Source organism: Epinephelus moara, chromosome 14, assembly GCF_006386435.1.
Source record: "Epinephelus moara isolate mb chromosome 14, YSFRI_EMoa_1.0, whole genome shotgun sequence".
Taxonomy (NCBI): domain Eukaryota; kingdom Metazoa; phylum Chordata; class Actinopteri; order Perciformes; family Serranidae; genus Epinephelus; species Epinephelus moara.
In genome coordinates this window covers 13018249-13031707 of record NC_065519.1, presented here as the reverse complement: position 1 = coordinate 13031707, position 13459 = coordinate 13018249, and the positions used below count along the sequence as shown (strand labels likewise).

The window sequence follows — 13459 nt, the reverse complement described above, 5'->3', positions numbered from 1 at the left end:
TTGTTGGTGATTGTCAGGTGGAGGAATCAGGTGTAGTGTGCACTTGGCATTAGAGAGTAAAAACAGTGTGATAAAAAAGTCCTGAGTTTGACTTATTGGCTATGTTATAATTTTGTCTCACTATGAGTATTTTCATTTTTCATAATCCTAAAGAGGCGTAGTGTTCATGAGCTGAGGGAAAAGTTAATCCAAAATCATACAGTATACGTCGCCTTCAGATTCTCCCCAACAGGAATCAAATTCTTTAACCTGATGGAGTTTTTACCACCAAGTTTTAACTCCATACCAATTTTTTATTTTTTATTTTTTACTTGGAGTGCATCTATTTGTCTTTTTCTTGATAGAAACATTATTTCCTCAGGAGCAGCTATCTCAATTTGCATTTATCAATGAGTTGTATGAATCTACAGTAGGCCTAACTATGTGTCACTCAGGAAACAGCCAGCCAATCAGAAGAGACGCTCATGAATATTAATGAGACAGCCTCAAAATGTCCTGTTCTTGCTAAAGCTCCAGAGAGAAGTGTCGGAGAGGGGATGGAAAACTATATTTAGATGGTTTCCGGTACTTATAACCACAAATATATCTTCTTATGGATATCAGAAACTCAAATAGCACTCCTGAAAAGTGTCAGATGTGGGACCCTTAAATGTTTTTTTCCAGAGAGGACTTGTTGACACGTCACAGCAGGCAAAGCACAAGTGTAAATAACAAAATGAAAAGTGGCTGAATTCCATTTATCTGTTTCAGGATCAGGTTCCTGGTATTGTGCGTGCTGGCTCACTGTCACACTGTCTTACCAGGACACGTGAATAGAGTGGAGCCATTGTTAATGTTATTAGCAGCATTTCTGCTTTGTCCTGCAAGTCAAAATGGCTGCTGTGAAAAAGGGCAACCAACATATTGAGTAAACTTTCCAGTCTAAAACACAAGTTATTCAGGACGAATAAGTCACGAATCCAAACATCCACACACAGCATATGTTCTGTTTTACTGTTGAAATGATGGCTCATGCACAGCTTTAAATGCTCTAACACATCTTACAAACTGAGAAGAACTTGAAGTAATCACAGTTACAGCAAACACTGCTACAGAAGTGGCTTATTGTGAGATTAAATACCAGTCAGCAGCTCTGAACTATAAAACAGGTCTGAATCTAAGGTATGTGAGTTTTCAAAGCAACATGAGATAACTGACAGAACTCTGAAAAGGTCCAACTGCGAGTGCGTAACAGACAAAATATGTAATACGTCGAGGGGAAGTGTTGGGACAAACTGCATAAACAAAGAGAAACAGCTGCCACCAGGAGAAACTGGCCAGCAGGGATATGATGGATAGAAAGAAGACGCATATAACTGGCACAAATCTAACAACTCTTTGTTTCCAGTGTTATGTTAGTCACTTCAAAGTTTAAGTTTTCTTTTCACAAAATGATTTGGGTTTTTTTCCTGCACTGAAAATCATAACCCCATATTTCAACCCCAAAAATGAACCCTTCAAACATCTTAAAGGAACAGTTCAGCCACAAAATGATCATTTGTATATCAATAACTCACCCTGCGTTACACTGAATTTGTGAAGAATACTTTGTTTTTCTCACATGCCTCCACAGTGAATGAAGAATCCAAAAACAGAGGAAATTCTTGATGAATTGGAGTAAATGGGGGCCACATTTAACAACAGTAAAACTACATGAAAATATGTGTTCACACAACTCCTGCAGTATAATCCAAGTCTCATTTATCCAGTAGTATGCTCAGGACTTCCCTAACAAATGCATTTTGGCTAAAACATTATGATTTTAGGCCCCGTGTCCAGCTGTAAATGCCCAGCTGGGATAGTTTGTGGTATTTGTCCCTCCTCCACTGTGATTTAATGGCTTAAGTGACAGTGACGAGCATAGGGGTGCCCCCGACTAAGAATTTTCCTAGTCGACCAATAGTCATCATTTAGGACCATTAGTCGACTAGTCGCCCGCATGTTTACGATATTAATTTAATAATCAAATGATATGTTTTGGGTGGGGCAACACAATGGTTTGAGTTGAAGGTGTGAGAAAGAATAGTATCAGTAACATTGTTAACACTGTGCTACATTACAGAGAAAAACAAAACTGTACAAATGAACCTTCATTAATATAGGCCTATATTTTATCTACAAGTGCACGTCACACACTGAGCGAGCCGCCTGTTAATGACGCTGTCAGCAAAGCAGTAAAGTTTTTAAAGGGACTCCTGTCTGACTGCTGAGCGTGGCCTCTTCCTGTGTCTGTCCTTTCAAATTAAATTCCTACATCTTCCTGTGTCTGTCCTTTCAAATTAAATTCCTACATGGTCCAGTCATTTAGGTTTTGATTTTTTTTTTTTTGGACAAGGTGCAGCTTCTAATAGTTTAGACTAAGCAACCAATGAAATCTTGCCGACTAATGACCTTTCTGGTTGACTAACGTTTGGTCGACTGTTAGGGGGCAGCCATAGACGAGCGCAGCATTTTTATCCAAAATTTCAACTCTCGATAAAAACACCTAACTGGCAATGCTTAGTGCAGAATTTACGCCCAGTGCCTAGTCAGGCTGCTGGCGCTTGTAGCACAGCATAAATACACGGTGCTCCCATCGTGACAAATTAAAAATATATGCCGGCCCCAGAAAAAACGCTTTGGTTGACACAGCCCCCAAAACACTTATTCATATGAGTGGCGCACCTGGGCGAGCCAGTGCATAGTTTTGCTGTTGTTAATCAAGGTCCCCCTTTCCTTCAATTCATCAAGAGTTTTTTTTTTGTTTTTGGATTTTTCGTTCACTGTGGAGGCATGTGAGAAACATTATTTTTTCTTCACAAACTCAAGGTAACACGGGGCGAGTAGCTGATTTACAAATGATCACTTTGTGGGTGAAATATTCTGTTAAATTATTATTTTTTCTGTATATTAGCACATTCATAAATAAAGGTTCACTGGATAGAAAAATAGAACAGGCATTCCCAAACATCAGTACATACAGTATGTACAGAAGCATTTTAGGTTATTTACATTCCTCAGTATTCAAGTAAAGGCCTAAGCATACTAAACAGTACATGTATCAGCTGCGTAAAGAAGTACAGTGTCAAAAACACATTATAAATTCATCACAATGCATCAAGCATACAAAAATATATCAACCACAAACAATACAGTGTTCGATCAAAAATATTCACCCCCCTTGTGTTTTTTAATGCTTTGTCAAATTCAAACAAAGTGAATATAATTAATAATTTGATTATTTTGAGAAACATATTGGTATTCTTGCCTAGAGTTACATGAACAGATTGATACCGCTGTCATGGCTGTAGGGAAAATATGGAGCTACGGCCTGCAGCTGATTAGCCTAGCTTAGCATAAACACTGGAAGCAAGGGGAAACAGCTGTATGAAGGTCAGCTAAAGGCCAGTTCAGACCAAAGACTCACGATGAGACGAGTTGAAACAGGCAACGTCGTTCTGCAACGTTCTAAAAACCTGCCGGTTCACACCAATGCAACTAGATGAGATGGTGTATCATCTCTATGCAACAACTCTGTAACTCTGCTCTGTTTGCAGCTTTTCAGGCTTATTTTGTGGCTGAATATAATTTGTAGCTTCTTAAACTATGAATGAGGATAGTGATAGTGAGATACTGTCTACAGTTGCATTTGTAGTTGTGATGGAACAGCGAAAAACAGAAACAAAACGAGCATGCAAGCGAACACGCCGTCTGCAGTCATTTTGACTTGACCAGAGGACTTCACTACAAGCCGATTGCCTTTTGAAATAGCTGACGTGCTTTGCCTTCGAAAACCACCTGCCGGCGATTTGACCAGCTGAGTTGCAGGTGACACCATCAGTCGGCTTGAGTCGAGCTCAAAACGGCCAGGTCAAACCGCTGCGACTTTTCTCTGCAACATTCTGAAAGGGTTTCGTCTCATGGCGAATCTTTGGTCTGAGCTGGGCTAAATTAGCCCCCGTACCACACTTTAGATTATGTATCACTTTTGATTATTTTTAGCTTCTGACAAAGCCAGGTTAGCCGTTTCTCAATGTTTCCAGTCTTATGCTACGTTAAGCTAAGCTAAGCTAAACTAAGCTAAGCAAAGCAAAGCAAAATGGCTGCTGGATCCAGCTCTATACCAAACAGACAGACATAATATTGGTATCGAGCTTCTTGTATATCATTCAGCAAATAAGTGTATTTCTTAAAATGTCCGACTATTCCTTCATTTTTTTTGGGGGGGGACACTAAACATTAAAAAAAAGTCAGAAAAAAACCTCTTGATCAAACTGATTTAAAATAATTCTAAAATTTTAGTATGATAGTCAATTTAAAGTTTTGATTAAAAGTCAAAGGGGTGTGCATATTTTCATGGACACTAATAAAACGAATCCAAGTTTTATTTTCCTGCATCAGATTAAACAGAAAGGGAGATGTAAGGATCACACTCCACGGGACAGTAGGAGAAATCCACTAACGCAGAGTGGAGATCAGGTGACAATGGTGTCGTAAAAGTGTCACTGGGGCAAGCGAAGGGGTCGTGCTGCAGTGATGGGACGTTACAGAGGCTTTGGGAAAAAGGGTGTTGAGGTGACGTGACAGCTGGTTGAAAGAGCGGGGTGGAGGACAAATGGGAGAACACAGGACTTTGATGCTGTCTCAGAAAAACATGGAGGGTTTTTAGATCATCTGCTTGGGACAGAGGTGAATCAGATCTGGTGGTGCTCCTGCCCTGCAGAGACACACACGGCTCACTGTCGCCACCTAGCTGCAGCTTAATGTCACTAACAGTGCTGTGCTGCCAGTCATTGGATTGGAGATAGCACAGGTAGGGTGAAGGGACACCATCGAGCGCCTGAGAGAAGACGACATTGGAGTAGATAGAGGAGCAGGAGGCAGTTGAGGCTTTGACATACTTCTTCTCAGATCTTCTAGTATTTTGAGGTGTCTGAGCGCCTGAATCAGGAATCAGACACTCGTGGGGAGAGGGATATGTTTCATAACTGAGGTCCTGGTCTGGGTTGAAGTTCTGCAGCTCACTTTCACCAAGCAAAATAACTTCAGAGCATTTGATGTTGGTCTTCTCTGTCATTGCAGGCTGCTTCATACTCTGAGGTGGAAAACAAAAATGAAATGTTTAAATTTAGTTTGAGGATATTTTTTGAAGTAGGCTAACACACAGTTTTCCACTTTTCCCCCTTTAAACATGTAATTACTTATTTTTTTGCCCATTTGGAGGCAGCAGAAATGAGTCGACAACACTGACATATACCTTGTAGTTTTAGGTTTTCACATTCAGGAGATACAGAGAAACATTTTTATTAATTTAGAGTTGTGTCTCTGGCCACCTGGTGAGTCCAGGACACTCTGTTTTAGCTCTGTTTTAGGTCTCTACCAACCCCTGAGGAGCATGTCTGTCTCTTTAGCTGCTAAATGCTTCACTGTGTTCACCAGCTAGTTGCTGTGTCTCTCATCTTTCTTTCTGCTGAGCAGGTGGTGTGCATCCATCAAATGTAAATGTGGATTTTATTCAGATTTCCCCAAAATGTTGTTAGGGCTGCTGTGAAGCTGCGCCTACTTAGGGCAACAAAAGAGTTTGTCTTGGGTGCATTGGTGTTCACTTGTTATTATTTTTTGCACTTTGAGCACCCTTCTGTCTGTGCACAGACGTGTGATGTTTTTTATTTTTGCACTGATCACAGTCTGTGGACCTTTTTGTGGCTTTCTAGCCCAGTAACATTAGTGTGCGGGTATCTCCTCTACTGATGATTAGTTTCCAACTCAGGATTCATGGTGAGTCGGCTTTGATACAGTGCTGATTATGGTTACTTTGCAAAGTCTGCCTCTGCTCCCTTAAAAGATGGCACAGAGCAGGCACCAGAGTAGCGCCCAGTGCCTGATCTTGCATTTTCCAAGCGGTAAAGATGTGGCATGTGTCCCAGCCTTAGAGTTCCATAACAGTTGCAGCTTAACTGACATTAGTCAGGTTTCCATCCAAATGTAGCACAAATTGAACAGATTTTTCAGAAAATTGGCAAAGGAAAATGCAAGCTTTTGCGCTTTTCCATCCACTACTATTGTGCGCATATTGGGAGTTGGTTCATTGAGATAAGTAGTGGGTGGTGCTGATTATCCTGTCAGGTTCCACTGCAGAATAAGAGGGTGCAACATGATTACAATATCAAAAGATTGCTGGTCAAACCCAAAACAAAGGAAAACAATAGATGTATAATAACGGAAGGCTCAGTGGACAATAAAAGTAGATAGTTTTAAACAGTTAATATCACAGTTATGTGGTCTTGGATGAGTTTTGGTAACAGCCCTGTGTGCACACATAAGTATGTTAAAAAGTAATTCAGAGACGATGATGAGAGCTTGCGGTGGTCTATGTAATGATGGCACGTCATGACTGTGTGTCATCATTCACTGAGTTGCATTTATGTTTATTGACACTCCTGCTTTTCTGCCTCCAAGTATAAAAATCTTTTTCCAATATTTTGAGGTTTTTTCTTTGGTGTTTCCACTCAGGTTTTTTTAATGCGCAAATTGAATTAATTGTTTTCAGGGTCTTTTGCCTTTGTCACAGGACAGCTGGAAAGAGACAGGAAACAGGAAGAGGGAATGGGAATAACACGCAGCAAAGGGCTACAGGTTGGAATCAAACCCTGGCTGTTGCAAAGGACTCAACCTACGTAGGGTGCACTTTCTACCTGCTGAGCTAGAAGTCGCCTCCTGCCAGCAGTTTCCTGCTAGAAGAAAAAAGCCCATTGTGGACACTCAGCCTTGTGAAGATGCATGTTTTCTAGATTAATTACTGCGCTTTACTTCGTGTGGGGGTTTAATGTAGATCTTTAATTGGTGATACTTCTTGTCTCTTCTTGTGTGAGGGACAGTGTAACACATTTACCAGTTAGTAATACGTAAACTGGACTGACAAAGGTAAAGACTAAGGTTAAGCAATTTATGGTATCTCATCTTTTTGTCATTTGATATCACTTTCACTGAATTTGCTGTGTTTTATCTCATAATGTTTTCACATTTATTCAGCTGCAGCGGGCTGTAGACTAGTATGAGAGGTTTAAGGGCTGAAACTGTGCTTTTGCTGCCATCTAGTGGTTTAAATTTGAACTTTGCTGATTATGGAATTACCTGATACATGATTGTAACAAGTGTCACTGTTACTGTTACTGTTAAGTGATAGCCAATGTTTGATTAAGGAGAAAGGTGTAAAGGTTACCTCCAGAGTGATTTTTGGGGTCCAGTGTGCCAAGGTGCTGTTAGAAGGATCAGGGACGTTCTGACACAGCTTCTGTTTCACCCTGTGAGGTCATTTACAGAGTGAGAAAAAAACAACATATATCATAAAATGAGAAACAGATGTGCAAAAGTAAAACAGTAAAAGCAGGACAGTGAGGTTAGAGTATGTGTTTCTATGTTTTTATTGTATCACTGATGCAAGATCTTACCTCTTATTCTGGGCGAGGCAGACCATCAGCACCAGCGCCAGTGACATCAGGATGAGAGGAAGGACGGCATACATCACTATCTTGATTTCCTCATAGCCTTCACACACAAACGCACATACACACACACACACATAAAAGTTAAGTCAAAGATATAGCAATATGTTGTTGTGTGTGAGTTTGTGTGTCCCGTCTTCACCTATGTGAACATTAGCGATGGGCCCAGCAGCTCCAGCTCCAGCGTCAGTGTTGGCCTTCATGAAGATGTCATAGTTACCAGATGGCAGATGCTCCAGAGAGTGACGGAGAGCGTGACCAGGCACAGTCACTCCTGAGTACACGAGAAAAGGCACAACGTGGACAAAATGTGATAACGTTTTGTGTCTCGTTATAGTCATTTTGTGTCTTTTTTGGTCGTTTTGTGTCTCCTTGTAGTCATTTTGAATCTTCTTTGGTCGTTTTGTGTCTCCTCGTTGTCAATCTCCGTATTTTTTGGTCATGTTGTGTCTCCTTGTAGTCATTTTGTGTCCTTTATGGTTGTTTTGTGTCTCCTCATTGTCAATCTGTGTCTTTTTTTGGTTATTTTGTGTCTCCTCGTCAGCATTTTGAATCTTCTTTGGTCATTTTGTGTCTTTTTTGGTCTTTTTGTGTATTTTCTGGTCGTTTTGTGCCTTCTCGTAGTTGTTTTGTGTCCTTTCTTTGGTCATTTTGTGTCTCCTCGTTGTCAATCTGTATCTATTTTTGGTCATTTTGTGTCTCCTTGTAGTCATTTTGTGTCCTTTTTGGTCATTTTGTGTCTCCTCGTTGTCAATCTCTGTCTTTTTTTGGTCATTTTGTGTCTTTTTTTGGTCATTTTGTGTCTCCTCGTAGTCACTTGGTGTCTTCTTTTGGTCATTTGTGTCCTTTTTGGTCATTTTGTGTCCTTTCTGGTCGTTTTGTGTCTCCTCGCTGTCAATCTGTATCTATTTTTGGTCATTTTGTGTCTCCTTGTAGTCATTTTGTGTCCTTTTTGGTCATTTTGTGTCTCCTCGTTGTCAATCTGTCTTTTTTTGGTCATTTTGTGTCTTTTTTTGGTCATTTTGTGTCTCCTCGTAGTCACTTGGTGTCTTCTTTTGGTCATTTTGTGTCTCCTCGTTGTCAATCTCTGTCTTTTTTTGGTCATTTTGTGTCTCCTCGTAGTCACTTGGTGTCTTCTTTTGGTCATTTTGTGTTCTCCTCGTAGTCACTTGGTGTCTTCTTTTGGTCATTTTGTGTCTCCTCGTTGTCAATCTCTGTCTTTTTTTGGTCATTTTGTGTCTTTTTTGGTCGTTTTGTGTCTCCTTGTAGTCACTTTGTGTCCTTTCTGGTCGTTTTGTGTCTCCTCGTTGTCAATCTGTGTCTTTTTTGGTCATTTTGTGTCTCCTCGTAGTCATTTCGTGTCTTTTTGTGTTTGTTTTGCCCCTTTTTGTAGTTGTGTCTTTTTGCAGTTCCTTTGCATCTCTTTGTGGGTTTTTTGTTTCTTCCTGTTAATTCGAGTGACAATTTGCAGGTGAGAGCACATTTTGGGTCCCTGGGACGGTGCCCATCCACAAACTAACTGGTGCCTTTGACAACCTTTAAAGAGAGTATGTGTGTATATAAACATTTTTGAAGTAATTTGTGATTGATTTCTGTTTCTGTGGGGTTTTTTGAACACAATTTTGTATCTCCTTGTGGGCTAGAATTGGTTATTAGATTGAGATTAGGATTTATAAAATAAATGGGAGAGGTTTTATTTTAAGATCAATGTAATGTATTAAATGCATCACAAACATACCAATACATGTGTATGTAACAGGCAAATCAAGGGTGAAGTATCTTTAAAGTCATTTTCAAAGGGAAGTGAAGCAAACAACAGACTCATTCTCACAGACCTAAAATTTAAGTGTCAAGAAAAATGAATAGCTGACAGTAGTTTTTCTCATCATGACACCTTGAACAGGCCTGTTACAATACAGTGTTTCTTTTTACACATCTGGATTGATATTTGTTTTTGCAGCAGGCTTAAATGTGTGTGCGTGTGTCACTCACTCCTGGCTGGTCGGTTTGCTGTTGTGTAGAAGATTGTGTAGTTGCGGATGAAACCATGAAGCTGCTCTACAGGTACAGGACTCCACTTGAGCTCCACTCTGCTGCTGGAGATCTGCTGCACCACCACCTTAGGACCAGCTGAGGGCGCTATAAAGGAGCAGGGAGGGTGATGAGTATCAACCACAGGATGTGTTGTAAGAAGGAGGCTGACTGTCTGGCAGCATTTCACAAAAACTAATCTGATAAAGTTGTGTTTGCATCATTGTCTGGTCTGGCAAAAGAAGTTCATGTGAGGGTCATGTGACACAGGTCATATGATAAACTGGTATAGCTCTACTAGACAAAAAAACCACACTGACAGAAATTAAAATGACAGAAATGAATACTTGAAGTAATTAACACATTTGGTAACAAGGAAAAAGTTTAAATGCCAAATAAACAACAGTGAAATAAAAGAATAGTTATATATTGTGACACATAAAGTGGCAGAAAATGAAATATATATATATATATATATATATATATATATATATATATATATGTATAAACATGTCATCAGTAATATTGATACTTAAAAGAGGGTGTATAAAAACCCTCACCCTCACCGATACTCACCGTTCGAAACCATGACAACAATACTGAGAGGAAAGTATGATGTAAGAAAAACCCCTCATAAATCACCCTCAATGATACATGTCCAAAAAACATGACAAACAGGCAGTAATATAAGAAGTTAAAAGTTTGCACAACGTGATTTTGCCAAGTAGGGCGTGCTCCTGGATCAACATCCCTCATCGCATTCCTGGACCAACATTGCGGTCAACCAATCACAGCCCTGTGACATCATCAGTGTGCTGCTCCCGTGCTTTTTTCAAAATTTCTTTGTGCTTCCTCTGAGCTATGCTAGTTTTCCAAATTGGTACAATTGAACAAAAACCTCAGTTACACCAAGCGAAATCCATACGAGCTACTGCTGGGTTAGAGAGTTAGCTTGTTAACTAGATAGGCTATGCTAACAAGTATGCTACCATGCTATGCTAACAAGTAAGCTTGCCAATAGGCTAGATTATTGTTAAAGACAGATAAAGGATTATATAATTTTTTAGCTGCAAATACCTGCGATTAAAGCATTTTCTCTCCTTTTGATAGCCTATTATAAAAGTTTTTGTTTTGTTTTGTTTCTTCTAAACACTGGATTGTTTGTTTACGTCAGCAATAATGTAGCACTGATGCTCCTGGATCGGCACAAGGACTGCAGTCCAAGGTTACAGACATGGGGAGAGGTGAGCACAGTGGAGCCATCGATGGAGAGGGAGAAGTTATGGGTGGATATGATAAGAGATTTGGGACTAATGATGACGACTTCTGATTTGTCACAGTTAAGTTTGAGGAAGTTGGTGTGCAGCTGGGATTTTATTTCAGTGATGCAGTTGGTGAGGGTAGAGTGAACGGCAGGAGTGATGGCTTTAGTGGAGATGTGGAGCTGAATGTTGTCGGTGAAGCAGTGGAATTGAAGTCCATGACGGCGGATTAACTGACCGAGGGGGAGAATGTACAGAATGAAGAGGAGGGGGCCAAGAACTGAACCTTGGGGAACACCTTGGCAGAGGGAAGCAGTGGGGGATTTGCAGTTGTTGATGGTAATGTAATGTAATAATGATATCTGTCAGAGAGGGAGGATTTGAGCCAGGATAGAGCAGTGCCGGTGATGTTGAAAGCGGTTTCAAGGCGGGAGAGAAGGATGGAATGGTTAATGGTGTCAAATGCTGCGCTCAGGTCAACTAGAATGAGCATGTTGAGGTGGCTGGCATCAGAGGAGAGGTGAAGGTCATTTGTGCTAATATTCTAGTCTATTGGCAAGCTTACTTGTTAGGATAGCTACCTAGTTTGCACACTAATTTGCTAATATTCTTGTCTATTGGCAGGTTTACTCATTAGTGTAGCCAAAGTAGTTAGCAAGCTAACTTGCTAACCCTGCAGTAGCTCATTAGGTTTTTGTTCAGTGTTTCTGAGGATTTTGTTTTATTGCACTAACTTAAATTTGGAAAACTAGCTTAGCTCTGAAGAAGCACAAAGAAATTTTAAAAGAAGCGCAGGAGCAGCACATTGATGATATGATTGGTTGATTACAATGCCGGTCAAGGAACGCAATGTGGGATGTTGATCCAGGAGCATGTCCTACTTGGCAAAATCACATTGTGCAGCAGTTTGATGCTGTATCAGGTGACATCATTCCAAGTGTTCCTTATGCAATTCAGTGCTGGGATAATCACAACAATGCATTTAAAGATTTACCAAAAAGGAGAGAAATCAGTCTCCTCGTTGAGGCCTGGAGAGGTGGTGGCCCTAAGAGTGATAATCCAAACGGTCTCCCGTTGGAGGACACGTTTGAGTCTGCCACCACCCCTTGCATGTTTTGGAATAACTTCAATGGCCATGGCTTTCAAAGTGTCTAGGTTAGTATGGGTAGCAGTCTTATAGTGCAGTGCCATGGGGTAGCTGGGAGTCTGAGTCCTGATAGCATTGTTTGTGATAGACAGATGGATCACCTTATGATCACATCATTGGACGAGGTACAACATGAAGTCATTTGCTTTTATTTTGAATCAATAAGCTCCATCGATTGTTCCATTTAAAATCAGCTTTCATTTATCATGTACACATATCAAGAGCCTCTGACGGTGCACTCTGTACAAGCTGCTGCACGGGAGAAGAGATGTTCCTACTCTGGAGGTTATAAGAACAAAGAAGTACAGCAAGAACCAAAGTTATAACAGAGGAAAATAGTATAGCTCACTGATACTATTTCAGAATAGAATGCAGCTGTCCTGGTCTGAATCTACTTTTACAGCTTGGCATGACACAGTGCATATCATATATAGATCACATACCTCCTTGGCGTGTGTAAATTTGCATTGTACTGCTCTGCCCCGTCCCTCGTTCATTGTACAGTGCTTTGACAGTAACAGCATAGCATTCCATTGGCTTCACTCCCTCTAGAACAACACAAAGATGAAAGTATTTATCAGTATTGGTAATTCTAATAGATTAATCAATATACTGATTGATCACTTCATCGTTTCAGCTCTAAATAGGCAAACAAAGATAATATTTGATATAATAAAGGGGAGCTAATATGCCCATTTTGATGTTTATGTATTTTGGGTTTGCACTGGAACATGTTTACATGCTTAACTGTTTTTAGAAATATTTCATTTTCCTCACACTGTGAAGAAGATGATCATATAACGAAATCCATTACGAACTAACGTCAACTTGTCTTGGAAGTAAAAAATAGATATTGGAATTGTGTTAGAATGGTCTGAAGCCTGAGGTTTTTGCCTGTTTACATTTACATTTATCATTTGAAACTTTGGCCATGCTGAAGTTCTGGCATTGCAACATCAAAAATATGAGAGAAAATAAGAAAAAGCATAATTAGTCCCTTTAAGCTGTGGCAAGTATTGTTGGATTACCGGTGATGACCAGCCCTGTGCAGGAACTATTCAGCTTTTCCCAGTGTAGGATGCCGCTGTTCTTCTCTCTGACAGCAAACCATTCCACCACAAAGCCACTCGTTGACGAACTGACTGAGGTTGTCCAATTAACATCCAAGCGCGAGTCACCCAGTGGACTTACAGTGATATGGCTCGGTGGTGGTGGCTCTGAGGAGAAATGAGGGAGAAGAGGACAAAGAGGAATAAGTTTGTAGGCATGGGATCTGAGAAGTTTAACATTCTGATTTCACTATCTTACTATATAACGACGAAAACTCTGTCTGTGTGTCTGTTCCACGTTTTTCTCCTCACTGACTTGGTCAATCCATGTGGAATTTGGTACAGTGGTAGAGGGTCATGGGAGGATGCGAATGAAGCAATATTACATCAATTGGCCAAAGGGGGGCGCTAAAGCAACTAAAGCAAATTGCAAACTTTGAATGGGCA

At 40.3% G+C, this 13459-nt stretch overlaps 1 protein-coding gene across 2 annotated transcripts in view; it reads right to left on the bottom strand.

The window, feature by feature from the left end:
* Positions 1 to 966: 966 nt before the first annotated feature.
* Positions 967 to 13459, bottom strand: part of LOC126401008 (interleukin-6 receptor subunit beta) — a 32404-nt gene continuing 19911 nt past the window's right edge. For both annotated transcript variants that reach the window (XM_050062038.1, XM_050062039.1), the window contains 8 exons: positions 12992 to 13180; positions 12407 to 12511; positions 9516 to 9662; positions 7666 to 7797; positions 7470 to 7566; positions 7241 to 7322; positions 2294 to 5113; positions 967 to 2256 (listed from right to left, as the gene is read on the bottom strand). In XM_050062038.1, coding sequence (XP_049917995.1) covers positions 4421 to 5113; positions 7241 to 7322; positions 7470 to 7566; positions 7666 to 7797; positions 9516 to 9662; positions 12407 to 12511; positions 12992 to 13180 — 1445 coding nt within the window. In that variant the 3' untranslated portion in view covers positions 967 to 2256; positions 2294 to 4420. The remainder of the gene's footprint in view (positions 2257 to 2293; positions 5114 to 7240; positions 7323 to 7469; positions 7567 to 7665; positions 7798 to 9515; positions 9663 to 12406; positions 12512 to 12991; positions 13181 to 13459) is intronic.